The sequence below is a fragment of the Zootoca vivipara genome, chromosome 5 (genome assembly GCF_963506605.1).
Source record: "Zootoca vivipara chromosome 5, rZooViv1.1, whole genome shotgun sequence".
NCBI classification, from domain to species: domain Eukaryota; kingdom Metazoa; phylum Chordata; class Lepidosauria; order Squamata; family Lacertidae; genus Zootoca; species Zootoca vivipara.
In genome coordinates this window covers 3,057,081-3,083,787 of record NC_083280.1, presented here as the reverse complement: position 1 = coordinate 3,083,787, position 26,707 = coordinate 3,057,081, and the positions used below count along the sequence as shown (strand labels likewise).

Sequence of the window (26,707 nt, the reverse complement as noted above, 5' to 3'; positions counted from 1 at the left end):
TTAAGATAATGAGGGTAATTTTGTTTTAATACAGTTTCAAGTAAAATGTAGTCGGCTGCCCTTTTCTTGATATGCTGGCTTGGGATAATTAAAAGGGGGGTGGTGGTGGAATCCATTTTCTTTGCACTCGGTGATCAGTATGAAATATCCAGCACTTTGCCGTTTTACCAAATGCAATCCATCTTGGCTAATTGAGGGGCTGAAAGATGAGTGTTTTAAGAAAAGGCCAAATGCTGTTGCGCTTCTGGAATTCACGAGAGAGAGAGAGAGAGAGAGAGAGAGAGAGAGAGAGAGAGAGAGAGAGAGAGAGAGAGAGAGAGAGAGAGAAGCCCCCCTCCCCACCGCTGTGACCACAGAGCCTTCACTTTTCTAGCATACAAACAGTGAGCATCTCCCTCTTGAATTAGAGTGGCATCACTGCTCCCTCGCAACGGATGAGCAATGCAGTGGCTCAAGGTCAGCAACCTGTGGCTGCTGACAAAGCAGGAGAGAAAGGCACAAGGTCAAGGCAGGAGTGGGAAGCTGCCTCCTGTGGAGCAAGTACCAGAGCTCAACTATGCGCCGCATGAAGCACTTTCTCTGTCCCGACTCTTCCAACATGCAGCTTCCCTGTCGGGTCCAGGCAGCATGGGATAATGGGTGCTGGTCAGGGCTGACTGGCAGAAAGGGCTCTTGGGGGTTCCAGGCAGAAAGCCTTTTCCCAGCCCTACCTGGAGGTGCCACGGGGAAAGTGAAGCCGGGGCCGCCTGGGGCAAAGCAGGTGCTCTGCTGCTGCTGAGCTGGGGGTCCTGCCCCAACGCCTGAGCCCTTGTGGCAGGTGGGCGGCATGCAAATAAATAAGAGAGTAAGAAATTAAGTGCTCAAAACCTCTCTTTATTTTGTTTTCCTTCAACGACATCTGCATTCAATAAATAACTTCCACGGGATACATCATGCTAAATGTCAGGTCGGCAACAGAGGCTTATAACTGAAAAGTGGACCAGACAGAAGAAAGTACGAGAAGAGGATTGGCAGGGGGTAGGGATGGGGAAGGCTGTGAGAGATGAGTCTCGATGCAGCACCCCTTTGGGGGAAGGACCCCTTTCTGGGATCCTAAAGTTGCCTCTAGGAAGGCCAGAGCAGCTAAGAGGCTTTTGCATCATTGAGGGCACAGAATCTCTGGCGTGCGGCCAAAAGCATTTGCTACACACACAAACACACAAAATGCCACCTCTCTCTCTTTTTTTTAAATAGCAGAGGAACGAGGATTGCTCTCTCCCATCTCCCATCACTCTCATTTTGGTTCTTGGCAACAGCTGCCTCTCCCTGCCCCCCACCTTGTTTCCGAATTCCACAGAACATCATGCGGGGAGGGGGGGCACACCTCCCACCTGCGAAGTGCAGCAAGGCAGTATCCCCGGAGGGTGAGGGGAGAGAACTTAAATGCAGCGCTGCGTAGCCCATCGAAGGAAGCAGCCTGCCAGCAAGTCACTTGCGCAGAGAGGTGGAAAGGCAGACAATGGAGATGTGGGGCTAGGGAGGGGGCTCCAGTACACGCAGAAGGGCGATGGGGAGGGGAAGAGTGGGCACGAGGACATTTGGAAAGTTACCTCGAAATGCGGGAGAGGAAATGTTACTGGTAATGTACATTTCGGCATTTAGGGCTGGCGCAAAATGACGGTTATCCCACACTGGATGCCTGGAGCTGCTCAGCGTGGGTGACGAATGTCTGCACAGAGGAGGCCGTTTCTTCCACGATGCAGAGAGGAGATGGCTGGGTTTAAAGGGGCTCTGTGTGGAGGGCCGTGCAGCACACGGCAGGGTCCCCTCTCCTGCCCAAAAGCTACCGAAGTCCTGCAGCATAAAAAAACCCAAACTGGGTGAGTCCTCCTTGAAAGGAGCTTGACCTCCAGAGTCTACCCCCTGCCACGCAGGCCAAAAGCGAATCTCTTTGGAGCTTCTTGCCCGCTCTCTAAGGCGCTTATTCCACACGTGTCAAAAGCTGCTGATGTGCCAACGATTTATCTGGAACCTGCCACTGCTGGTGGAATACTCAGGAAGGAGTCCCTCTCGGCAAGCATAAAAAACAAAAGTGAAATGGAGCTGGCCAAAGTCCCGCCCCCACCCCAAGACCAAACTGCAGTAAAATGGATAGTGGAGGATGCTGTTCTTTGAGCCAGATACCCATGAATGGGCACCCAGGTGCCTGTTTGGAAACGACCTGGGAGCCCCCGCCAGGCTGCTTGTCACTCCCCCCTGCCCAGCTTCTCCAAGTGCCTCAGCCAAGGTCTGGTTCCCCAGAAGAGCATTGAAAAGCAGGTGCTCTCGCTTGGAGGGCACCTCAATGCGCTGCGTCACACAAACAAACAAACATGACGTAGGTGGTGGTGTCGACGTATGTACAAAGGCTAAAATTTTATTTCAAGTCCCTTGGGTTCGCCACGCAAAGGAGCCCCAGACCGGCTAAAACCACTTGAGGCGGCGGAAGGGAAGGGGTCTTGCCACCCCAGAAAGAAAAACCCCCTACTTCTGGCCCCTCCCTGGAAAAAGAGAGAGAGAGAGGGAGCACTTGCAGAACCTGGACACCACCCTCAAGGCATCACTTCGAGGTAAGAAAGTGTAGATTTCCATTGCCAGGTTTGCTTCCCTCGTCATTATTACTGCCACCGTCACCCAAAGGGCAGGTGGCACCCAGGACCTCTCGTTGCCTCCTGCTAATTGTCTCCTTTCCCTGGGAGACGTTCTGGGACACCCCTAAAAAGTGCAACAGGGAGGAGAGGAGGACCAGGAGGCGCCGCGGGGCCCTTTCTCGTGCTTTGTGTGTTCCAGAAGAGGGGCTTTGTCTTCCTGTAGAAGCTCTGCTGAAACACAAACACAAATGGACTGAATTTGCAGAGAGAGACTGGACAGAGGACCCCTCCTCCTGTCCCGTCCCCCCCCCCAAGTCATTTTTGTTTGCTGGGAACAGAAAAGCCGCCTCCCATCCTGGCTCGCCACTCACTCGCCAGGTATCTCAATCAAGAGACAGGTCCCTGGCACCATTCCTCAAGCAAAGCCCAGAAGGGTAAGAGAGCGAGACAAGAGGGAGAGTTCGGCCCAGGCTGAATGTATAGCCCTCGGCTGTACTGGCTGTACTTGAGGGACGATTCCACATGAAAAACGCTTATGTCCCTGTGGAGATGGCTGTACCGAATCGGTGGCGCATGCCCTTCTGGCTTGCACTCTTTATAGAGACTTGAGGAATGAGATTACCCCCCCTCTTTTATTGTCCATTGCGGGTCGCCCAGCCAATGCCCCAGTGTCCTTTCTCTTGGCAGATCAAGAGGAGCAGGGGACAGCAAAGGTTGCAAGGGTTTTAGCTGGGGCAATCAGAATAAGATCCACCATTTGACTATTGATTAAAAAACCCCAAATGTATTTTATATAATTGACTTTGTATTTCTATTCTTTGGATATTGTATTGTTGTTTTATTGCTATGGCTGATGGCTGAGTCAAATAAAGATCCATTCATTCAGATCGGCCCAGAGCATGGGGCATCACAGGGCACAAGCCCCCCCCCCCCCGTGTGCCATGCTGGAATCGGGAGGCCCAGATCCAAATCTCCAATCAGCTAGGAAGCTTGTTAAGGTGGCTGAGGGATTCTGACTAAACGTTAGGAAGAACATTTGGACGGTAAGGACAGTTCAGCAGTGGGACAGGCTCCCTCGCAAGGCGGTCGACTCTCCTTCCCTGGAGGCTTTGAAGCAGAGTTGGGTGGCCCTCTGTCAGAGATGACCCTTGGAGAGCATCTTAAAATTCTGTGAGACTTGGATGAAGCAGCAGGAGGATTAACTGAACAACCTTTTAGGGCTCTTCCAGGCAAAGATGGAGGTACGCAGTCCCTTGGAAAGATGAAGGGGGCTTCCTGCTTTCCGGCTGCGTTAACAAGAGCAAGACGGGCCTATTTTGGGTAGCGTCAGAGCGCTGGAGTTGCTTAGTGACCACCCAGAGCTCCTTACCTGTGTGGACCAGCTACTTCTCTTCTTGGTGGAGGGCTTCAATGAAGACTTCAAGCTTCTCCTGGATCTCCCGAACCTTTTCTGGAAAAGTTAAGATGCTGCTATCAGGACAGGTGGCTCCAGGCACAACAAGTGACTCCTCTGCAAGTGGAAACAGGCCTGGCCTCCCTGAGGAAGGCTGCGGGGCTGGGCCCCCATCCCTTCCCTGCCCCACACGTGCCTCGGAGGCCTCCCCTGAAGAGGAGAGGTGCCAGCAGTCAGACTAAGGCCTGCATTGCTGTATTAATAATACTGTATTAACATGTCCTAGTTAAACTGCATTAATTAAATTTCCACCTTTAATTGAAGACTAATCTAGTATAAAGCTGTGCTTCAGAATTAATTGGATGGCAAGCCTTGGCAAAACTTCCTAAAAATTAAAACATGGCCTGCGTTTTTGATGAGAAATAATTTCAGGTTTAAAAGTTGTGAAATCTCTGAGTGCAGCCACTTACATTATTACCATGAGCTCCTCAGAGGAAAGGGTGGAGGGACATATAAATGTAAAAGATTGAATAACTGTGGATGCAAAAGCTTCTGAATGGTTTGTTCTTTGCAGGGGCTGATTTAGGAAGCCAGATTGTGTTTCCTCCAAATAAGGCTCCTTCCTAGATCTCACGCAGCTCACTTTGCTTCAGCAAAGCAAGATTAAATAGCATTTAGAAAGTTACCCCTTAGCCAGAAATATTCCAGAAGACAAAATAAAAATCACAATTCAGAGGTCCAGTCGTTCAAAAGAGGGGGCAGCGTTCAAACTAGCCAGACAGGCTAAGAGAAGTGTCCTGAATTTAAAGATGCTTTTGCAAAGGTTATAATCCAGACTTCGTCCTGTTTCACTCACCCACCCCCAACCATTTTATTCTTTAAAAAGTCAGAGTTTATCTGGCAGTCTGCCCAGCAGATGCAGCAGCAGCAGCAGCTACAACTGATCTGTCTGTAGGTTTTATCTATTTACCTGTCAGCAGCAGGTAACCCGAAAACACCCTTCCTGCCACTGGACCACGGCGTCAGAGGCAGAAAACTCAAAAGCAAGGAGCTGCCCCAAAGCTTGAGGAAGGGAAGAATGGGCAAAAGGGCAGTCCAGTCTCTGCCAAAGCAGACCAGCCCCCACGGGCCCAGCCTGCACCACTGGCTTGGACTTGGGGGTGTCTCCAGAAAAGAAAAGCTGTCCCTGAGCTATGTGACAGGTGAGAGATCAGCCTTCCTCCTGGGAGCGTGGTGCATGGAGGGTCCTGGGGAGAGAAGAGCTCGCTCTTTCAGAGGTGCCAGAGGAGGAAGAAGTCTGTGTGGCCACTTTATGGGGCAAAAGTAAAAATGAGGCCTGGAAGGCAGAAAGAAGCCACAGCAGACTCTAGAGGACATGCCCGGCTGGCACCCGCAGAGTCCAGCTTGCCGCCTGGTCTCCAGAAAACCTTCTCCCTTTGTAGCTTTGTCTACCTTCTAGAACATTATGCTGTCCTCTGTTGCTGAACGGCTGTCTCATGGAAGATCACAGAGCCACAGAATCTTGGAGTTGGAAGGGACTCCCAAGAGTCACCTAGCCCAACCCCGTGCAAGGCAGGAATCTCAGCTTGTGCATCCATGACAGATGGCCGTCCAACCTCTGCTTGAAAACCTCCAGGGAAGGAGAGTCCACCACCTCCGGAGGGAGACTCTTCCACTGTCGAAGAGCTCTGATTTCCAGAAAAGTTCTGATGTTAGGCAGAATCTCCTTTCTTGTAACTTGAAGCCATGGGTTCGGGTCCTTCCATGTAATGGAGCAAGTTTGGTTTCTGCTGCTCCAGAGAGGAGGACCTGAACCAATGAATTCAAATGCAGTGGGCTGGGCTGGATGACCCTGGGGGTCCCGTCCAACTCTACAATTCTAGTGTTTCCTCCCCAAACTCTCAGGGCTCAGCACCCTCTCACCGCCTTGTTTCCTCCTGACCTCTCCGCCCCAAAGTTGCTCCGATGACTCCTGCACAAACAGCTTTCGGCACCGAGCCAGAGATACGGAAAACCCGATTCTCGCGGCACCTGTTAAACAGCAGCCCCCGGGCTGGCCACCCCGCCTGCAGCTTTGCAACAATGACGCAGGCCCCAGTGAATGGCCATTCTCCTCCCCATTTACTTCGTGTTTGCTCAAAAGATGAGCCGTTTCCCTCCACCAATTCATCCCGGGGGTCCCTGATCTGGGTCATGAATATTCCCATAATCCCCTCTCCCAATCTCCCATAAACCCCCGGCTGACACAGAATGAAGAAACCCTCTATTCAGAGGCCTCAAGAGAGCCATTCATGCTTGTGGGGCTCTTTATCTGCACATGAAACGACACCCACAGCTCCACTCATTTTCTTTGCATTAATCCTCTGATACCAGCTCCAAAGGGGCTCAAAAACAGACTAATTGATCTGTAATTACGATCTGAATACACACCGTGAACACAGAAAACAGAGTTGGGAGGGAGGGGGAATGACAAGGCTTGCTTTTGCTGGTAACTGTGGGCACAGGATGGAACAAGGGCTGAAAAAACAAAGAAGAAAAACCTACCTCCCAGCACCATCCCCCCGACTTCTGCAGTGCTGCCCTTTGCTGGGTCTGTTTCAGATCCCCCCAGCTGGGGAAGTGGGCAAGGGGCTGAGCAGAGGGCTGCCAGACAGTGACATCCATGGTGGCATCACGCAAGAACATATCATACAAAGAGGCTGCAGGATGAGGCCCACCAAGCCCAGCATCCTGTTCTCATATTGGCCAAGCAGGTGCCCAAGCAGGTGCCCAGCAAGCAGGATTCATGCCCAAGAGCGGATCTCCCCTGCTGTGGTTTCCAGAAACTGGCACTCAGAAGCCTGGCTACCTCTGACTGTGGAGGCAGAGCCATCCTGGCGAGGAGCCATCCATAGCCCTCTCCTCATCCTCTTTGAAAGCCATTTGGGTAGATCACCATCATCATAAACTTCACTGAACTAGACAAAGACCAAGGCATCATCCAAAACCCGCATTAAGCAGGTGCCCATCACGGCCTCCTGCGGAAGAGAGTCCCATAGTTTAACTCTGTGTTGAGTGAAGGAGGACTGCCTTTTACCCGTTTTGAACCCTTCAGCGTTCAGCTTAGTTATAAGTGCACAAGTTCTAGTGTGAGGAGAGAGGGAGGAAAACATTTCTCTCCCCACTTTCTCTATGCCATGTGCAAATTTACAAACTTCCTTCATGTCACCTGCTACCGGTACCTGCCTTTCTCTAAACCGACAAGTCCCAAATGCTGCAACCTTTCTTTGCAGGGGAGTCTCTCCACCCCCTGAATCATCTCGCTTACCCTTTTCTGAACCTTTCCAACCTTACAATATCCTTTTTGGGGTGAGGTGCCCAGAATGGTCCTGCCTTTGTGCAGCCGCACAGAGACTGAAGGCTGCCTGAACCGGGTGATCATAGCTTGGGTCGTGCCCGACTTCATTTCCCACCCCCTTCCTTTTTTTCAAAAACCACTTTACATTAATGCCTCACATTTTTGAACCAGTTTCCTCTTGCTCACATACCGCGCCGACCGGCAGGAAAAAGCAAAACTTTAAAGAGAAAGCCACCCAGGCTGCCCTTAAAGAGACAGATCTCCATCGATCACTTGCGGAGACAGATTTATAATAAGAGAGGCCCCCCCTCTGTTTCTTTAAGGCTGCAAAACCAGATGGGAAGTGAATGGACAGCCAGCGGGTCAAGAAAACACAGGGGAGGTTCCGCTTGTCTGCCGCATTTGTGTTCCCCGCAGAGAAAAGGGGTCAAGACGGAAGCAGCACGGCCGGCGGATGGAAAGGGCCTCCTTTCTTCGCCTGCCTACAAAGGCTGGCGCTGTTCCCCTCGCCCCACTGTCAAGCGGGGAGAAAGATGGGCTTGCCAAAAGGTCCCCGGCAGCCCCGGCTTCCCAAAGAGGCAGAGGCAGGCAAATGAATCCAGGGAGATTGTTAAACAATTAGCTCATTAGCGCCACGAAACCGCCAGACAAAGGGCTGCCGAGGGGAAGGCACTGGAGCGGGATTTATAGCAGTTCAGGGAGAGTCGCCCCCATGAATCACAGCAGCGGAGGTTGTTGCGCAGGATTAAAAGGGAAAGCTCGCACGAGAGGCGAAGGAAGTCTGAGGAAGCGTGCGCGGCCGGTGAGGAGCACGCTCAAAAGGCCCACTGTCAGCAGCGCGCAAGGAGGCCGGTTGCTGACCACCTGAAGGGAGGCCTTCCTGGGAACCCTTGCATTGCAGAAGTGGGAGAACAGAGCAGGACAGCCACTAGCCAAGACAGCACAAGGGCAGCAGGCACAGGTGGGCTCTCCAACTTGCCGCTGAAAAACCAGCTCCCACTCAGAGCTTCAACGCAGCTCTCTCCCCCACTTGGCGCCCGCTGGGTGCTTCAGACTACAACTCCTATCCCAAAGCTGCGCTGGCTGGTGCTGCTGGGAGCTGTAGCACAATTTGGAGAGCACCCAGTAGAAGGCTGATTTAGCCTAGGAGCCTGCATGCACCTATGTCAATATCCCCTTGGCACCAAGGAAGCCTTTCTAGAAGCCAGGAGGAAAGACAGAAGGAAGGGAGTCCTGGGCAGGGCACGAAGAAGAAAGACAGAATTGCAGAGTTGGAAGGGACCCCAAGGGCTGTGCCAACCCCTGGCAGTGAAGGTATCGCAAAAGGAACTCTACTTTGTACTGGCTCAAAGCAGAAAGAGCAGGAGCGCTTGGTGGGGTGGGAAAAGCCCTGAGAAACACCTGCATCCCTGAACCCCTCTTTGCTGCTGCCGCCACCTTTCAGGGGAGGGACAAAGACAGGACTCCCAGGACACAGTCCAGAGCACCTGGGGTTCCCTTCCTGCTCCTTTCTCTCCCCAATAACCCAGTGAAGGGGCTCAGCTACATCAGTGAGCTTACCTCTCTCCCATTCAATACTCCAAAGCCGCCGCCCCCCGCTGGTTTCCTAGGAGAGACCCCTTCTTGACACCCTGGGGAGCCACTGCTGCCACCCTGAGCTGGACATACTGCTAGAATGCGGATGGGGACTGAGAGCAGCTGCCGAGACCACATAACACAGGTCCTGAAAGACCTACATTGGCTCCCAGTACACTTCCTAGCACAATTCAAAGTGTTGGTGCTGACCTTTAAGCCCTAAACGGCCTCGGCCCAGTAGACCTGAAGGAGCCTCTCCACCCCCGTGGGGTCCAGTACCGAGGGTCTTCTGGCGGTTCCCTCCCTGCGAGAAGTGAGGTTACAGGGAACCAGGCAGAGGACCTTCTCGGTAGTGGCGCCTGCCCTGTGGAACGCCCTCCCATCAGATGTCAAAGAAATAATCAACTATCTGACATTTAGAAGACATCTGAAGGCAGCCCTGTTTAGGGAAGTTTTTAAGGTTTGATGTTTTATCGTGTTGGGAGCCGCCCAGAGTGGCTGGGAAAACCTAGCCATGGGCGGGGTATAAATAACAATAAATTATTATTATCATTATTATTAATCTGAGTCAGTATGAGGCAGCTTTCTTTGGGGTGATGTCTGCATGGCAGGAGGCTCCCTGAGTGGCCAGCTAAGAGCAGCCTCCCAGAACCATCTCAAGGGCTGTGTCCGAGCGCAAGGGAAGAGCTCCCGCCTAGCAGCCCCCGCCTGCCTGCCTGCCTGCCTGCCTGCGTGTGGCCAGGCCTCTCTCCGTCGGAAGGGGCCTTTGTGCAGAACAAAGTCTCAACTCGCCTGCGACACCTGCCCAGGTGCCAGCATTTCATGGACTGACAATGCCTTGCGGGGGCCTGGACACCCCCTCCCCAGCACGTCTCAGCTTTCCTGACAAGCTTTCCCTCTCCTACCCCCCTTATCATCAAGCACAGGCCATTCTACGTAGCCAGGGTTAAGAAAATCGGAAGCTAGAACAGTCCCTTGATCAAAAATAGATTCCACATGTTTAGGAAGACCATTTCCTCTTCACAGCATCGGCAGATAAACACTCCTCCCAAACCATCACCACCTCCAAACTAATATCAGAATCAATACAAAATTTGTGGCTATTGGGAGAAAGCAGAGTTGAGAGGAAACCAAAGGAGCTAGACTTATGAAAGGGATTCTTGACACAAGTTTTGTGACAGACTCTGCTATCAATGCCCTCTTGAAATAGCTCAGCAAGAGGCCAATTGCTCTGATACCTTAGGACAGAGGCTCCCAATTGGTGGTCTGTGCACCCCCTGTGTCTGCGGCATCCTTCACATAACAAAAACTAACATAGAGGCATAATTTGTTTTCAAAAGTAGGGGCCCCATGGCTTGGCTACTGAAAACAGGCGGTCTGCAGTACTTAGCTAATTTGGCAACACTGTGTTCGGATATCCTATATGCTTTGAAACCTAAAATATTCCCACTTGATTATCTGAATGTTGTTATTCCAGAAAATGACCAAGAAATACTGTTTAACCTTAAAACTGCTGCTCAGATTACAACAGCAAAAAATCTGAAAGGAGCCCAAACTTTTTCAATAGTCTCCCCAAAAGGCCAGAAGATTTGGCAGCTTGGCAACGGCTGTGAAGGCAAGCCGCTTGCTGTGTTCTCCCCCCTCCAGGAGGAAAGCCTGGGCATGCGATGCAGCTGCAAGGAAGGGCTTCCTCCAGAGACAAACGGTCAGGGCAGCCAGCTGGGGGAAAGGCGGTGGCAAGCCCAGGCAAGCCCCAGAGAAAGGAACTTGGAAATGCACAACCTGCCTGGGAGATGCTGCAGCCACCTCAAGTGACAAAGGAGGGTAAACAGAGGCAGGAGGTCAGCATGCCAGCAAACACGCCCCCCTCTTTCATGGGGATCCTCCAAAAGGCAGCCACCTGCTGCCCCCTGAAGCAGGGAAAAGGCATTTTACGAAGGGTCTCCTCCCCATGCCTCTCCGGGAGCAGGAATGAGGACAGAGTGAAAACGCCTCCATTTTCCATTCTCCAGTTTGCTGCAGAATAACACCTGACCCAACGTTTTGTGCTCAGGCCAACACAAAAAGGAGCTGAAAAGTTTGCCTAGCATCGTGAAATCCCCCCTGAAGCTGGGCAAGATTCTGCACATTGAGGCTTTTCAACCAGTTGCCACCAGGGCTCTGAGCCGCATCCTGCTCAAGTCCGGAGCGAACAGGCTCTCGGACTCATCTCTTGGGAAGGCCTTGGAGAAATTAGGCTGCTCCCTCCCCCCACTGCCACTGGGAGAGAAATAGGAGAGAGAGACCCTTCTGGTAGTGTGACGTAGAAACCCAAGCAAACAGCCTCGCTCCTTCCATGTCTTGGGAAATCTGATCCTTTCCCAGAATAATTTCCAAGAGGCGACTAATTTTGGAGGGAAAGTGAATGAATACAGTCACAGGAGGAGGCTGCTCAAAAACCCACAACGAGGCATATTGCATGCATGACTGAAATTTTAAAAAGGTTTTTAAAAGAATATGCACTGAGAGAGAGACAGACAGACAGACAGAAATATCAAGATCGGGACTGCTACAAGCAGGTTAACCTACTCAGGAAATCTGAGTTATGTGGCAGCACAGAAACACAGGAAAGAAAGAAATTCCCCCCTGGCCTGCCCCTGGAGGGATGCTTCATTCAGCCTCCCAGGGGAAATGGCAGCTTTGGAGGGGCAAATTTAGCCAGCACTATGGAGTAGGCTTAACTCTTTAAAACTCAAATGCCACCAGGCGTTTAAGCACATGATTAGTTGGGTCCTTGGGAATCAATTTCTCTTGCAGGCAGCAAGCCCCTGTCTCCACCCTGCAAATGTGTTATGCAGGACAAAAGTATGGTTAGGCGAGCGCTGAGCAAGACCCAACCCATTAAAAGCTAATTCCTGGACAGTTGCTTATGTAACTCATTGGCTGTAAGTAGTACAGACAAGCCAGGATGTTTGGGTGAATATTGCCCCCAGCTTCCCCAGATGTTCTGTGGCCATAAAACATCATTCTTGATCCTGATCCAACAACATTAGCACAGAAACTACTGACATTCCAGAAGGCCATGGTATATTTATTAAGTTACTAAAAATCATATTTGAAGTTTTCATCCTTCCATAAAACACCTCGATTAGTTCTGTAGTATGGAAATTATTTTTAATACTCTGTGCTCTTTTACTTTTTCGAGGAATTTCTTCACCAGCAGAGCTCACGGGATTTAACAGCCATCATCATAAGAGGAGGGAATTAGCGCCCTAAGAAGAGTGCCCGGCTCAACATGGAAGGCTCCAGAGGCCGAAGGAAAGACCAGAAGAAAAGGCTCACATGAAACTGGGCACTGAGTAGCTGCCTGCTTCATGGCAGCCTCAACACAGCAGAAGACGCCGTCCAAGAGCATCTCATAGCCATGCAAACAATGACAAAGCCCCTTGGACAAGCCACCGGCATTCAGCGCAGACGTCCCCCCGCAACAGAGCAAGACTTCTGTGTGAGTGCCTGGAGGCGGTTGGAGGACGGAGGCGGCTAACAGATTGAGGTTGAATCCTGACAAGAAAGAAGTTCTGTTTTTTGGGGACAGGCGGTGGGCAGGTGTGGGGGACTCCCTGGTCCTGAATGGGGTAACTGTGCCCCTGAAGGGCCAGATGCGCAGCCTGGGAGTCATTTTGGACTCACAGCTGTCCATGGAGGCGCGGGTCAATTCTATGTCCAGGGCAGCTGTCTACCATTTGGTACGCAGGATGAGACCCTCCCTGCTCGCCAGAGTGGTGCATGCTCTGGTTATCTCCCGCTTGGACTGCTGCAATGCGTTCCATATGGGGCTACCTTGGAAGGTGACCCGGAAACTGCAACTAATCCAGAATGCAGCAGCTAGACTGGTGACTAGTAGTGGCCGCCAAGACCATATAAAAAGACCTACATTGGCTCCCAGTATGTTTCCAAGCACAATTCAAAGTGTGGTGCTGACCTCTAAAGCCCTAAACAGCCTCGGCCCAGTAGACCTGAAGGAGCGTCTCCACCCTCATCGTTCAGCCCAGACACTGAGGTCCAGCACCGAGGGCCTTCTGGCAGTTCCCTCCCTGCGAGAAGCCAAGTTACAGGGAACCAGGCAGAGGGCCTTATCGGTAGTGGCACCGCCCTGTGGAACACCCTCCCATCAGATGTTAAGGAAAGAAACAACTACCTGACATTTACAAGAAATCTGAAGGCAGCCTTATTTAGGGAAGTTTTTAATGTCTGATGTTTTATCGCTTTATTATTATTATTATTATTATTATTATTATTATTATTCTGTTGGGAGCCACCCAGAGTGGCTGGGGAAACCCATTCATATGTGTGGGGTATAAATAAATAAATAAACATCATCATCATCATCATCATCAGGGGTCAGCAAACCTTTTCAGCAGGCGGCCGGTCCACTGTCCCTCAGACCTTGTGGGGGGCCGGACTATATTTTGAAAAAAATATGAACAAATTCCTATGCCCCACAAATACCGTAACCCACAGATGCATTTTAAATAAATGGACACATTCTACTCATGTAAAAATATGCTGATTTCTGGACCTTCCTCAGGCCAGATTTAAAGGCAATTGGGCCGCATCCGGCCCCCGGGCCTTAGTTTGGGGACCCCTGATCATCATCATCTGGTGGCAAACCCAAACAGGAGAGGCGCTTGCTGGCCGGCAAATGTTTCCAATTACTCCCAACCAGAGATTAAATACAAGTGCTGGAGGAGGCAGGCGAGGGAGAACCTCCCCAATTGCTGATGTGTGTCACGCAGGCAACATTATCACCTGTGCCTTTACCGCCAGAGGTGCCGTGGTCAGCGGAAAATTATTATGCCCCCCCCTACAAAGGAAATGTCAAAAAACACCTTCCAGATGTGGTCTGCTCCTGCCATTGTGGAAAGAGGCACAGCATTCGCTCCTAAAGCTAGGGAGGCGAAACCCTGACCAATCCAGAGGGCATATTTTCTGTGCACGAAATGCCTTTACGTGTTGTTGTTTTTCTGGCTGGGCAACCAACTCTAAAGCTTGCTAGCTGAAACTGTCAGAGGAAACTAGAAGGCACTTAGCATGTAACAGGACAGCTTACTTATAAAGGAACAGAGAAATGAATAACTATAGGGGTGGGGGGTGGGGTGTTCCCCTGAGCAGGCTCCCCAGGGCAACCTTGCTTTGATCAGGTGGTTCTGTTAGCAGGGGGGGATGGCTCTGGCTTTAAATTACAGCCAAGCACTCTCTGGATTTTTAAGCATGTGGCTAATAAGAGCCAACCAGATCTCTAACCCTGAGCAGAATTTCCAGAACAGAGGACCCAGCTTCTGCAAGAGAGGGCCTTTTCCATGCTCTGCTGCAGCTCCTGAGCCGGAGAGATACTCACTGAGGTCTTCGGCCAGCTGGACTCTTTTCCCCGTGAGCAACTTCATTTTCTTCTCGCAGTCCTCAGCAAAATCCTCCAGCACCTCTTTCACGTTCTTCTCCAGGCGCCTCACTGTTAGGGGAAAAACCAGGAATTTAAAAGATATTCATATAGGTATTTCTCCACATAGGGTTGGGGCGAGGATAATAGTAGAGGGAGTGCTTGTACAAATCTTACACTCATGCTAAATACCTGCAGGGAGGGACGGGCCATGCCTGAATGATGCAAAAACAGCATCAGCCCCCCCCCATCCCAGTGCCAACCCCTCCAGAAGAATAACCAAGCTGTTGTTTTAGGTGCAGCAATGGGTCCAGGAGTAATCTGAGAGATTGGGGGCGAAGGATCTCCCCGCTCCCTCAAGGCTTCCTGGATTTCATCTTGAGCCAACCAGCTGAGCCACAGACAGTGGATACTCAAAAAGGAGCATTTGAGACTTTACACGTCAGTAATGAACAACTGCACCAATCTCTTCCGTGGGCCTCAATGGACTTAGGAAAAATATACTTTTTGAGTCACATGCCTTTTCAGCTCCTTACTGACTATGCTTTTGTTTTTCAATACAGCTTCCAAAAAAAAATTGTGATTCATTTAAGTAATATACGGTGGTCCTGATATAATTTTTCCCACTGGTTACTTCTGGTTTCCATCGTGATCCCATCCAGTTTGACTGTATTGACAAACCTTATGCTTGGTTTTGCTTTGTATAATAAATAATAATAATGAAATTTCTTAAACCCCATCCATCTGACTAGGTCACACCAGCCACTCTGGGCGGCTTCCAACAAAAATACACAGGAAAAGATCATCATCATCAAACATTCTAAACTTCCCGAAACAAAATACGTTGATGGGGAGGAAAAGGAGGCTTTGGACAGGGCCAAAACTGCCTGTCCAGCCAGAGTCCAGGAGGCCCATGGCACTGCCAGCATCAAGCCAGGCTCCCACCAAACTAAGGATGAGCTTGCAGCGTGTGGCTGGCCCAACCAGGCTGGGGCAAGTAGCCCAGCAGGGCAGCCTCCACAGGCCTCTCACCTTCTGTGTTGGTCAGCTGCTGCCTCAAGGTGTTGGCCGTGATGCCCAGCATCCGCTGAATCCGCCAGAACAGGACCACATCGTTGCACTCGAGCTGGAACCACACAGTGAGGAACAAGGGAGCATCAGGGAAGCAGCAAAGGACCCACTAGGCCAAATGGCATCTCCTGTGGCTTCATTCATCACTTCTTCTCAATCCAAGCCAAAAAATGGTTTGATAGGCAAAAACCGGCACCTGCAATTTGGCCCTGAAGCTACCAGCAATGCTGGCTGGGTACCTTTCTGTGCTTATTACATGCTCAAACCTTTGTGTGCTTATTGCAAGACCACCTAAAGCATCTGAAAACAATCCTTAGGCAGTCACCCCAGAAACAAAACACAGCAACTGATCAGGGATGCCGCCTACCCACCCCCAGCTGTCAGTGTAAGACGTATCACTCTTTTACGGTGCTTTTCAAATGCATTCTCAAAATCTGAAGAAAAGTGGCATATAAATGTTTTTTAAAATAAAAAATGAACAAGCAAATCCTACAGAAAACAAAGGGCACTGAAACCTTGGTAACAGGGAAACAGGAATCGGTTATTCAAGGAAGCGCAGCTTAGCTGTGAAGCATTTTAAAAAGGTAAAGGACCCCTGACAGTTAAGTCCAGTTGTGGATGACTCTGGGGAGTCATTGCAGCGCTCATTTCGCTTTACAGGCCGAGGGAGCCGGCGTTTGTCCACAGATAAGTTTTTCCAGGTCACGTGGCCAGCATGACTAAGCTGCTTCTGGCGCAACGGAACACCGAAACCAGAGCAGCGCACGCAAATGCCATTTACCTTCCTGCCGGAGTGGTACCTATTTATCTACTTGCACTTTTTTGGCATTCTTTCAAACTGCAAGGTTGGCAGGAGCTGGGACCGAGCAATGGGAGCTTACCCCGTCGCGGGGATTCGAACCGCCAACCTTTGGATCGGCAAGCCCTAGGCTCAGTGGTTTAGACCACAGCACCACCCGCATCCCTTGAAGCATTAAAAGGGGCACCCAAAAGGCACAGAGGGGCATCATCTCCCTGGATTTCCCAGGGCAGAGGGCGTCTCATGGCCCGGGGGCTGCCCTGCAAGGTGGCCCTTACCCTCATGCTCCTCACCTACCCAAGCAGCTAAGCTTCTGCCAGTGGAGACCTCAAGCCTGGTAATATTTACCAAGGCCCCTTTGATTTTCAATAGGAAAAGAGGAAAGAGCTGCGGGTGTCTGTAAGCAGCCTCAACGAGTGCCTTGCTTACAGCCAGTGGAATGCAGGATCCTATCTAACACCGCAAACTGGCATCAAACACAAAATGTCCTGCTCAGCATTTTCTATGTCCACATGACCGAGGGGGAAACTAAGGCTGTGAAGCACCGCCCTGTTAGACCATCAAGGGTGGCCATCTGCCAGGGATCCTTCACCTGCGGTTCCTGCATTGCAGGGGGTTGGGGGCCAGGGGTCAGGCGAGACGGCCTTTGGGGGCACCTTCCAACTCTACAAGTTCACAAGGGAGTCGTGGAAACAGTGGCAGGGCACACACTATATCAGAAACGGAGATGCCGTGAAGAAGGGCAAGAGCAGAGGAGCAAATGCCGAGTGTCTGCAAGAACTCCAGCTTATCAGCACTGACAAAAGCTCCTTCTTCTCTGGCGTGCAAAATGCTATTTAAAAGTCCAACCCTTGAAGTCCTCCCTCTTCTTCTCCCAAACAGCAAGGCTCTGCCCTGGCTGCTTCTTGGCCCCTCTACCGCTGCAGAAGACAGCAGACACTTGCACGGGAGATATGTGGGGGGGGGCGGGGGCGCTCAATCCCGGCTAAAGAGCAGGGCAGCTCCCGTGAACTCAAGAAGGGCAGCCCCACGAAGAGTGAGAGATGCAGGGACCAGATGCTCATCCCAAGACTGCCACCTAGTGGAGTGTCCCAAAAATATCCTTCAAAGAGAGACTGGGGGTGGGGAGGGGGCTGAGCGAGAACCCTCGCCTTTCCTGGCCAGACATCAGGGGAGGGCGGCGGCTGTTCCCTAAGTGCTCGTAACCTGCAAGTTCTTCCACTTACCTCAGAGTCCACAAAATGCCTCTGGTAGTAATAAAAGCCTCTCCGGCAGAGGTTGCAATGGCCCAGGGCCTTCTTCAAGAAATGCCGCCTGTAAACCTGGTGCCAGGTGTCTTTAATCTGGGACCAAAGGGAGAGAGAAACATCTGGTTATCATTGGCCCAAATCCGTCTGGCCCCGGAGCACGTGCCGGCCGGCAGATGTTGCGCGGCGCTTAGAAGAAAGCTCAGCCTTCGCAAGCAGCTGAGAAGCTGGGCTGTCAGCAGGAGGGGCCCTGCTGGATCATATGGACACCACCTCCCAAGAAGGGGAGGAGGAAAAGCACCAGGTTTTGTTTTGAGGTGGTTGTTTTTACTGTCCAGCAGCCACCTATTCCCTATGGGGAAAGTGCTCCTGCAAAGCAAGAGTGCGAAAGAAATGTGCTCTCCTGAATCACCTCTGAAGACGCATCTAGCAGGATTCAGCTTCCTCCACTCAAACACAGTCTTCAGCTAACTGCATCACAACAAGTGTGGGGATTTAGGAAAGGGCTACCGCTCAGTGATGCAGCTGCTCAGCATGCAGACGGACCCAGGTCCAGACAGGGCTAGGGCAGACTCCTGTCCGAAATACTGGAGGGTCGCTGTCAGTGTCAGCACAGACAACACTGAGCTGGATGTTCCTTGCTCAAGCTACTTACTGAAATGTGGAAGTAGAGAATTTGAATCCTCCATGTCCCAAACCAACATGCTATGAACTGCACTCCCTAAGCGTAGCCCAAGAAAATGCACTGCCAGCTTTTGACGCCAACAGCTCGCTCAGAGGAAGGGAGGGAGGCGGAATGGGAAAGAAGGAAGGAAGGAAGGCATGGCACTTCTGCTAAGCCTTTCCCCTTATTACGACCATCAAACACCCCCCCCCCAACATACTCTGACCTCCCAAGAATGTCTGGGAGTTTAACTTCCCAAAAAGCAACCAGCCATTTTGGCAGAACAGCAAACATTTCCAACGAGCCTTGCTGGGACTGTTCACAGCCGATTATGGTTTCCATATTCAGAGCCCAGCTTTTCCCTGTTATTGGAACTGAAAGGAGCTGGCAGAGCTTCTGCTGCTGGGGGGGGGGCGCCTTACCAAGCAGGGGTCCACGGCCACCCCTCGGGCCTCCAGGTTCTTCCGGACGGTTGTGACCTCGTCGTTTGCAAGGTAAGCCGGATGCTCTTCATTGCATTTAATCATCTTCTCAAGTTCATTTTTCGTTTCGTTGCGGATGGTCTTAAAACAAAAGGGATACAATTGCTTTTTAAAAGAAAAGTCTCACTCTTACCCTAAAGTGGAGTGGGAAAAATGAAAGCAAGATGCTGGCACACCTTGCATGTTTAAGTCTCCCAAAAGATAACATCTAGCCAAGACACAAAAGTTGCACAAAGTTATAAATACAAAAGCAGAGGCTGAGAATGTTTCCAGTTTCTCTCCTCCTTGCTCCTGACTCAACCCCCCCAACAAATAAGCCGGTCCAAGACAAAGGGCCTCCAAAGGTTTCTGGAAACATGGAAGCCTTAACATTAGTCAGTCTCCCGGGGGGTGGGGGGTGGTTCACAACAGCAGAGCAGCCACCAGGAGCCCTTCCCTAGGGAGTTTACAGAAATACTGTAAGTAAATAAATAAAAAAATTAAATAGGCTCAGACCGTATAATCTAGAGGGGGGCTGATCTCAGGGCCTCTTCATCTAAACACCCTCTCCCAGTTTGGTTACTATGATGCTTCGATGGCATCAGGAAAAGAGCACAAATAGTCACCGGCTACCCTTGTGCAACTGCAATGAGAGAGAAGGCGGCAGGCTGTCCCTGAGAGGTGTGGCCTTGGGGTCACTCAGGTTCTGCGGGAAAGCACCTTGACCTGGGCACGCCTCTGCAGACCCAGGAATTGCAGAGCAAGTGCTCTCTCCTCCCATGTTTTGATCAGGCTTTTCCATTTCAGCTAACCCTTATTACAGACCACCAAATGTAATATATATAGCAGCTGGGCTGAGCCAGAGAATCCCAGGGCAACACCTGGGCAGCTTTTTACCTGTTCTTTGGTGCGCCCCACCCAGTAGAGCCACCTTTTCTTCCAATCTGGGCCCACCATGTCTTCAATGACTGATTCAGCTGGACAAGAACACAAGCAAAGAGCAAAACATTGAGTACACTGTGATTTTCTAGCTCTTTCTCTCCCTCCCACTCATGGCGAGCAACCCCTGATTTAATAGGAAGCATTCTGGACTGCCTGCAAAGGGAGGAGCAGCTGCAGGAGGAGGATGACAGGGCAGGGCAGAAGAGACAACAGCAACCTGACCAAGGGGCGACCAGGAGGGTTTCATGGTAGCGGCCGGCAGCAAAAGCTCAGCTCCTGAGAAAGGCAGCCAAGGGGAGAGGGCCACTCACTGTCTTTCAGGCGGCTGTGCAGAGTCTCCTCCATGAACTGAATGGCTGCGTCCCACTGCTGCTTGTCCGAGATGGAGCGGTCCTCCAGGGCGTTGTGCTGGATCACTCTCTGCCAAAGCACAGGGCAGCCGTTAGGTCACCAAATGGGCTCTGCTCCCCCCCCCCCAAAGCATCCCAGTTTCCACATGTGCAGCAAAAGCACCAGATAATTCAGAAGCTTGTCCCTCAAGAATTCTCAAAGCAAAGCTGCTGTAAGAGCCGACATGCTCCAGGCCAGCTCAAGTGATCTCACTGGAAGGGGCAGCAGAGCAGGGAAAAGGGAGTCCCTGTGATCTGCTTTCAGGTCCCTCTCTTTGCCTCCAGCTTTCTGGGAAGGACAAGCTATGACGGACTGTGAAATGGATTCAAAACACATGTAAGAGGGAGAACACCTCTATGCACACAGCTTCTGCGTGAAGATCAGGAGTTGAGGGGTGGCCTGCGTGCCCCCAGCCCCCGTTACACATTTGTTGCCTTAGTCAGACTGAATACCTGGAAAATGCTTGGCTCAGCGTCACTGGAGCATTTCGGGTATAGAGATGTGAAGGCCAGAAAAGAACACCACCACCAAGAAATTGAGGGGGAAACATTTCCCCCTCTTTCCACTTTTTCTGGGTTTTTATCCATTATTTTTGTTTCCCCCCAGGCCTTCACACCTCTATTCAGGTAATGATATGGATTTAATCAATCAAGTCAATGAACAGATTTCTAAGGAGTGGCGCCAGCGCTACCACTGGAAGCCCCACCAACCAAAGAAAGGCTCTGGCGACTCCTTCGTCCGTGCATAGAGAGACGACATTTTAAAACCAGAAAGGCGCGAACAAAGCCTTGTCAAAAGAGTGAGGGATTCGCTTCTTCTCTGCCACGGAAATATATTAAGGGGAAGGATTAAGGCCCCACCAGGCTGTCTTCGGCTCTCTCGTTCCACTTGTGGCGTTTGATGCTCTCATCCTTCACAGCCTGTTTCAGTTTGTCAAAGATGTCGTCATGCTCGTTGCCCTTCTCTTCCGTCATGAAGCGAGCAAACTCCTCCTGGAGGGTCTCCCAGGCAACCTGCAGATTGGGAAACAGAGTCCGGCCTTGAGAAGCGGCTCAACACTGGAGGCATCAGACTGGGCTCAGAGAAGCGCTGAGGCCAGCAGATAGGAAGCAGATCTAACACGATATGTGGAAACTGACTCGCATCAAACACATCAACTCACATGCCCCGTGTAATAACAGGGGGGCGGGGGGGGGGGACCACCTGTGCCCTGACACTGAAGATGCCCAACACGGAATGATAACCGACACAGCCACTTCTGTGAGGGAAGTGCAAGGTTGAACTGGAGAGGGTGGGTGGGGCGCAGCGGAGACATCAGACGGCATATGAGAAAGGGCTGTTTCCAGGGCTGTGCAGAGAGGGTTGCTATGCAGGAAGAGAGATGAGGTGGGAAGAGATGCCAGAGGCATGTGGAAAGAAGGGAGGGAGGGGGCAGGCGGGCTGTGGGGCTGGCTGAGGAGTAGGGTGGGTGGAAGAGGCAGTTTAAAGGACCAGAACTGGTGATGGCACAGAACTGAGGTGGGAGTGGCAAGAACACCAGAAGAGCCCTGCTAAATCAGATGAGCATCCTGCCCCCGCAATGGCCAACCCGATGCCCGAAGTGGGAATCCCGCAAGCAGGACATGGGGGGGGGTGTCAAGAAGAAACCTTCAGCCACACGGGGCTCACTGAGACTGCACGGCTCCAGGAAAGCAGCCTGGGTGTCCACACACCTTCTCCCCAAAAGGGAGCAGCGTGAATGGATTTCCCAAGGGGCTTGAACTAACCAGCTGCAGAGTTCTGCAAAGAGGCGTGCACCTCTGAATCTGCTCCAAGGACATGCCTGGCCTTCATGCACTTGCCATTGTGGGCAATCCTTTGCGTAACCCTAAAATGAATCTATGACAGGCTTCCTCAACCTCGCCCCTCCGGATGTTTTTGGCCTACAACTCCCATGATTCTGAGCTAGCAGGACCAGTGGTCAGGGATGATGGGAACTGTAGTCTTGAAACATCTGGAGGGCCAAGTTTGAGGAAGCCTGATCTATGAGAACAGGGGGGGGAGGGGAGGCGGGCAGCCCCCCTCCAAAGAGCAGGCTTGTTTCGTGTGCCGTTGCATCTGTCCTTTTGCGGGGACAGAAAAGGAGGCCCAGGCGAGGCGCTCTTCCGCTTGCACACGTCAACCCCAAAAAGTCTCACCTCCACGGCCTTGTTGGGCAGCTGCTTGTCTGTCCACTGCTTCAGCTTGATGTCCACCGTGGTGTTGAAGGTGCCCGAGTTTGTGGTTTGTGCTGCTGGGAGGTAGATGTTTTCTATCACGTGCGTCGAGACCCTGTCCCACAAGGTCTTCTGAAGGATCTCCTCCCTAAAAAGGGCGGGGGGACAGCCAGAGGTCACTTTGCATCCCCACAGGGGGCCCAGAGAGAGAGACCCAGTGGCAAAAAGAGGCTTGTTCCCCAGGAGAGACTCCCTCCTCCCCAAGCCCCCACAAGGGAGACCAGCAAGTAGCACAAGAGGCTGTGGCGTTTCAGAGCTTTCAGCAGTTCTGGACTTGCTCAGTGCCGAGCTCTGTGCTTTTGCTTTTCTGTGTTATTCTGGTTCTAGTATATGTGTGACTGAGCATTTTTTTAATTGCTCTGCAAGCAGGAATTCAGTTCCAAGGGTTTGAGCATGGGCATTTTTGTGTATACACACAACCAATAGACAAAAATCCGCCAGTACATCTAGAAAAAGAGGTGTTGGTACTGCGTACCTTTGAGTATCCCCAGAAAAAAAGCACTGCGCTCAACCCTTGGAGCTGAACCCCCACGAGACGCCACTGCATGAAGCAAATGGATGAGAGTGTAGTCTGCTGAAAACCAGCTTCACTGCAAAATGTACAAAACAAGTAATCATTGTTGGAAATGTAAAGAAAAGGAAGGTACTTTTTACCACATGTGGTGGGTCTGTAAGGAGGTGAAGGCTTTCTGGGAAATGATCTATAATGAACTTTTTAAAATGTTGAAATATGCATTTGTAAAAAAAAACCATAAGCCTTCTTACTAAGTATTGTAGGTAGTGAAATACATCAGCAAGATAAAAGACTTTTTATATGCAACAACTGCAGCAAGAATATTATTAGCCCAATGATGGAAGCAAGAAGAGAAACCAACGAAAAAGAGGGGCAGACGAAATTAATGGACTATGCCGAGTTGGCAAAACTAACAGGGAAAATTCGGAACCAGCAAGACCAGACTTTCCTGAAAGGCTGGAATAAATTTACAGAATACTTGAAAGACAACTGTAAACAACTAACTTTGCTAGTAGGGCTGCAAGAAGTTTTGTAGGGGTTTATCAATTATTGCAAAGTATAATTTAAGAATTGTTGATTTGTGATTAGGATTTAATAGTAATAATTATAATTCCAGAATGCAGTATTAGATAATAAGTGGGGAAACCCACTTATGCAGTATTAGATAATAAGTGGGGAAACTCGGCATAGTCCATTAGAGCAGTGTTTCTCAACCAGTGTGCCTCCAGATGTTTTGGGACTACAACTCCCATCATCCCTAGCTAGCAAGACCAGTGGTCAGGAATGATGGGAGTTGTAGTCCCAAAACATCTGGAGGCACACTGGTTGAGAAACACTGCATTAGAGGAGGAGGGAAGTCTCAGGCTGTTGTAGCCAAATGCTTTCTATATTATATATAAGTTGAACGTTACGTTTAAAATATTTGCAAAAACTAATAAAAATTATTGTATATAAAAAAGAAAACCAGCTTGACTGCAGCTTACTTCCCAAGGCAAGCAGCAGCAGCAGCAGCAGCACCACCCAAGCCTTGGTCAGGAGCAGATCCCTGTGATCGTGAGGATCATCCAGCTGGATCACTGGAAACCCTTTTCGCTCCTCCAGTTGCTTCTTAGTAAGGCCAGCCAAGCTCCAGCCTTTGCTTGATTGCTACGGAGAGTGTCTCCCTTCTGTGGTAAACTCAAAATTGCCAAGTGAGCCCAGATGGGTCCAGACTTGCTCTGCTCTTTAAAAGTAGAGCAGGCAGCCAGGTTTTCAAACCTTGTAAGAGTTATTTATGAGAACTTAAAAGGAACTGAAGAATTTAAAGCAAAAGCAAAATGACACCCCCCCCAAAAAAAAACCCCTCTAAAAGCACGGACTGCTGTTGTGTTTGGCCAAATGATGATTTACATCAAGCTCTGGCCCAAAGCAAATCAATCCATTCAGCGAACGCTGTTCCTGGAACGTGACACATTTCAGTTCACCCATCAAAGCCTCCTGGCCTGATCTGGCAGGTGAGGATCTAAAAGGCTCCACAGGGAACTGCCTACCTGGGAGAAAAGAGTCTCCAGCGAGAAAACATTGCGTTGCTAAAACGGGATCCAAGAGGGTCAACTTCCTGGCGGTCCCCAGCCCTGAAGGCTGCAAAGGAGCACTGCAGGAGGGGCTGTATGTGCACACACACATAGCCATGCAACCATCCCAGGTCCTGGCTCGGTCTTTGCCAAACTGGGCAAGAGATGCACACAGACACAGCTTCCCAGACTGAATAGAGGCCTTTCATAAAGTCCAACTTTTCAGGGTGCAGACTCTCCCCTCTTTCCTTTTTGGTTTTCATTTAAGTAAAGAGCAGAGTGTTTACAGCCTTCTGCAAAGAGTTGCTTTTGCCTATATTTAGAAAAGACTCTCCCCTCTCTGCTGGCTTCTATAACTCATGGATGAAGAACAGTCAAGAACAGACGCTAGGATTTCTCTGAAGAGAGCAGCAAACTTGCCAGTCCTCCCCCAGAATGGCCAGGGGTTGCCAAAGTCAGACACGCAGAACCAATAAATGTTTTATAGGGGGAAAGGAGTGGATGGATCCCAGATGGGCTTTTCTGGGGTGTATGGCATCATCACAGGATCACGGAGAATGCAGGGCAGCCTATTTTAATCTTCACAGAACCTGCTCTATAAACTAAAAAGCCAGCACAAATGAAGAAGAAAAAATAATAATCTCCGACTAATTACTGTACCAGTGCTTTGGTGTCACCTGGCTCAAGCTTATGACTTCATCGAGGATTTCGTTCTTTGCTTTTTCAAACAGTTCATTCTAGACAGAAAAACAAGAAGCATTTGTGGCCATTGAGACGCTTGCGATAAGTCAGACGGATGAATGTACACGGAAATGCTGTGCGGATTCAGAGCCCTGGGGCTATCTAGCCCAAGGATGGGCAAACGACAGGCCACTCCTTCAATGAAATTAACTGAGTGGCCCCCTTCAAGCAGCGGTTCTGATGTTTCATTGAGCTGCTCAAGATGCCCTGATTCCCCTCCCAGGTCCAGTCCTTCCCCCTCCCCCTCCCTCCTGCCCCCACCAGCCCATGTGCGTCCCAGGACAAAAGCACAAAATGCTACACAGGAGCACTGATCAACAGGTCTCCCTAAGGAAGCGGCTCCATAACTGCAGCAGCAGTGCCAGCAAGACGGGGCTCCCATCCTGGGTAAAATGCAGGCCAGCCCTCTCCCATCAAAGCTCCCCCGAAACGAGGATGGAGACCAAGGCCCACTCTGGCTCTCAGCCAGGAAATGGACTTACCCGGTCAAGTTCTCGCAAGCGGGGGTAGTTATTCTTCCACTCAGTCTCCAGATTAAAACGGGTTGCTATGGGGAGAAATTAAGGGGAAGGGAGGTCAAATCCGTGGCGAGTTTATCTGGAGCCAGAGATTCACCCTCAAAAGTGAGTGGGCAGCAGCCAACTCCTGCACCTGCTCCTTTCTGCAGCAGCTCCTGCCCCACAAAGGCTCCCATGGGGACCTGACTGAATGAGCTACGTTGATTGTGGAAAATGAGGTGGGGGGGCCCTTTCTGTGCCTGGAGCCCACACATATGGAAGGTGCCCATGCCTGATGTTTCATCCAAGTCAAACAATGCACACGACATGTTAAAGAACCAGGTTGGGAAACACGTCCATTCCACACACACACACACCCAAGCACATGTTTTCCCTTCGTACAGGGAGGCAAGCACATTCCAACACATGGATCCTGTCTTCAACGGTGTGTCACTTGCAAACTGCGGCGCAGCTTAAAATGTTTGCAGAGCGCCTATTTCTATTGATTGCATACAATTTATACACAAACTTCAAAGCAGTTTACAAAATAGGTAAAACAATAAAATTGTCAGTAAGGAAAAATGACCATCATTCAAAACTTTCAAGAATTAAAACAACAGACTAACATTCCCACTTTTTAAGATAAGCCCAGAAAGCAGTTTCAAGCAAGAATCCTGAGGAGGGCCCAGCAATACTCCCCATATCCAGGGGAATCAGACACCAGGACAGGCCCGGCACCTGAGAAGAGATGGACTCCTCAGTCCAAGGTTTCCTACGGATCTGCCAGCACAACTGTTACCTTTGAAAGCGTCCGCCTGCTGCTCCACAGACTCTCGCACCATTTTCCAAAAACAGTCCGACACGGCAAGGCTGAGGTTCCGCGTGGTCACCTGGTGGGCCTTCAGCATGCAGTTCCTGCAAAGGACACAACAGCGACACAAACACTGGGGCAGATTTGTGAGCAATAGAACAACTTCCCCAACAAAAAAATTAAAGAAGCAAACGCAGGGGGAAAGAGGGAAACATCACTAATGTTTGATGTTTTATCGCTTCTTATTATTATTCTGTAGCATGCCGCCCAGAGTGGCTGGTGAAACCCAGCCAGATGGACAGGGTATAAGTAAAATTTTTATTCTTCTTATTATTATTATTAGTAGTAGTACCGTAGTAGTAGTTGTGATTCCTGCATTGCAGGGGGTTCGACTAGGTGATCCTACAATTCTACGGTTTTCCTCTGGAGCCA

General features: G+C 50.6%; 1 protein-coding gene across 7 annotated transcripts in view; it reads right to left on the bottom strand.

Moving 5' to 3' along the window:
- Positions 1–26,707, bottom strand: part of OPA1 (OPA1 mitochondrial dynamin like GTPase) — a 58,980-nt gene that overhangs the window by 7,212 nt on the left and 25,061 nt on the right. For 4 of the 7 annotated variants that reach the window (XM_035132926.2, XM_060274265.1, XM_060274264.1 and 1 more), the window contains 13 exons: positions 26,264–26,379; positions 25,450–25,514; positions 24,887–24,963; positions 22,082–22,247; positions 20,765–20,917; positions 19,826–19,934; positions 19,470–19,549; positions 18,534–18,674; positions 17,427–17,543; positions 15,363–15,456; positions 14,292–14,402; positions 3,979–4,059; positions 853–2,837 (listed from right to left, as the gene is read on the bottom strand). In XM_035132926.2, the coding sequence (XP_034988817.2) occupies positions 3,992–4,059; positions 14,292–14,402; positions 15,363–15,456; positions 17,427–17,543; positions 18,534–18,674; positions 19,470–19,549; positions 19,826–19,934; positions 20,765–20,917; positions 22,082–22,247; positions 24,887–24,963; positions 25,450–25,514; positions 26,264–26,379 (1,297 nt within the window). In that variant the 3' untranslated portion in view covers positions 853–2,837; positions 3,979–3,991. Of the gene's footprint in view, positions 1–852; positions 2,841–3,978; positions 4,060–14,291; positions 14,403–15,362; positions 15,457–17,426; positions 17,544–18,533; positions 18,675–19,469; positions 19,550–19,825; positions 19,935–20,764; positions 20,918–22,081; positions 22,248–24,886; positions 24,964–25,449; positions 25,515–26,263; positions 26,380–26,707 lie in introns of those variants that run through there. The other 3 variants (XM_035132925.2, XM_035132927.2, XM_035132928.2) reach the window with 3 other exon arrangements.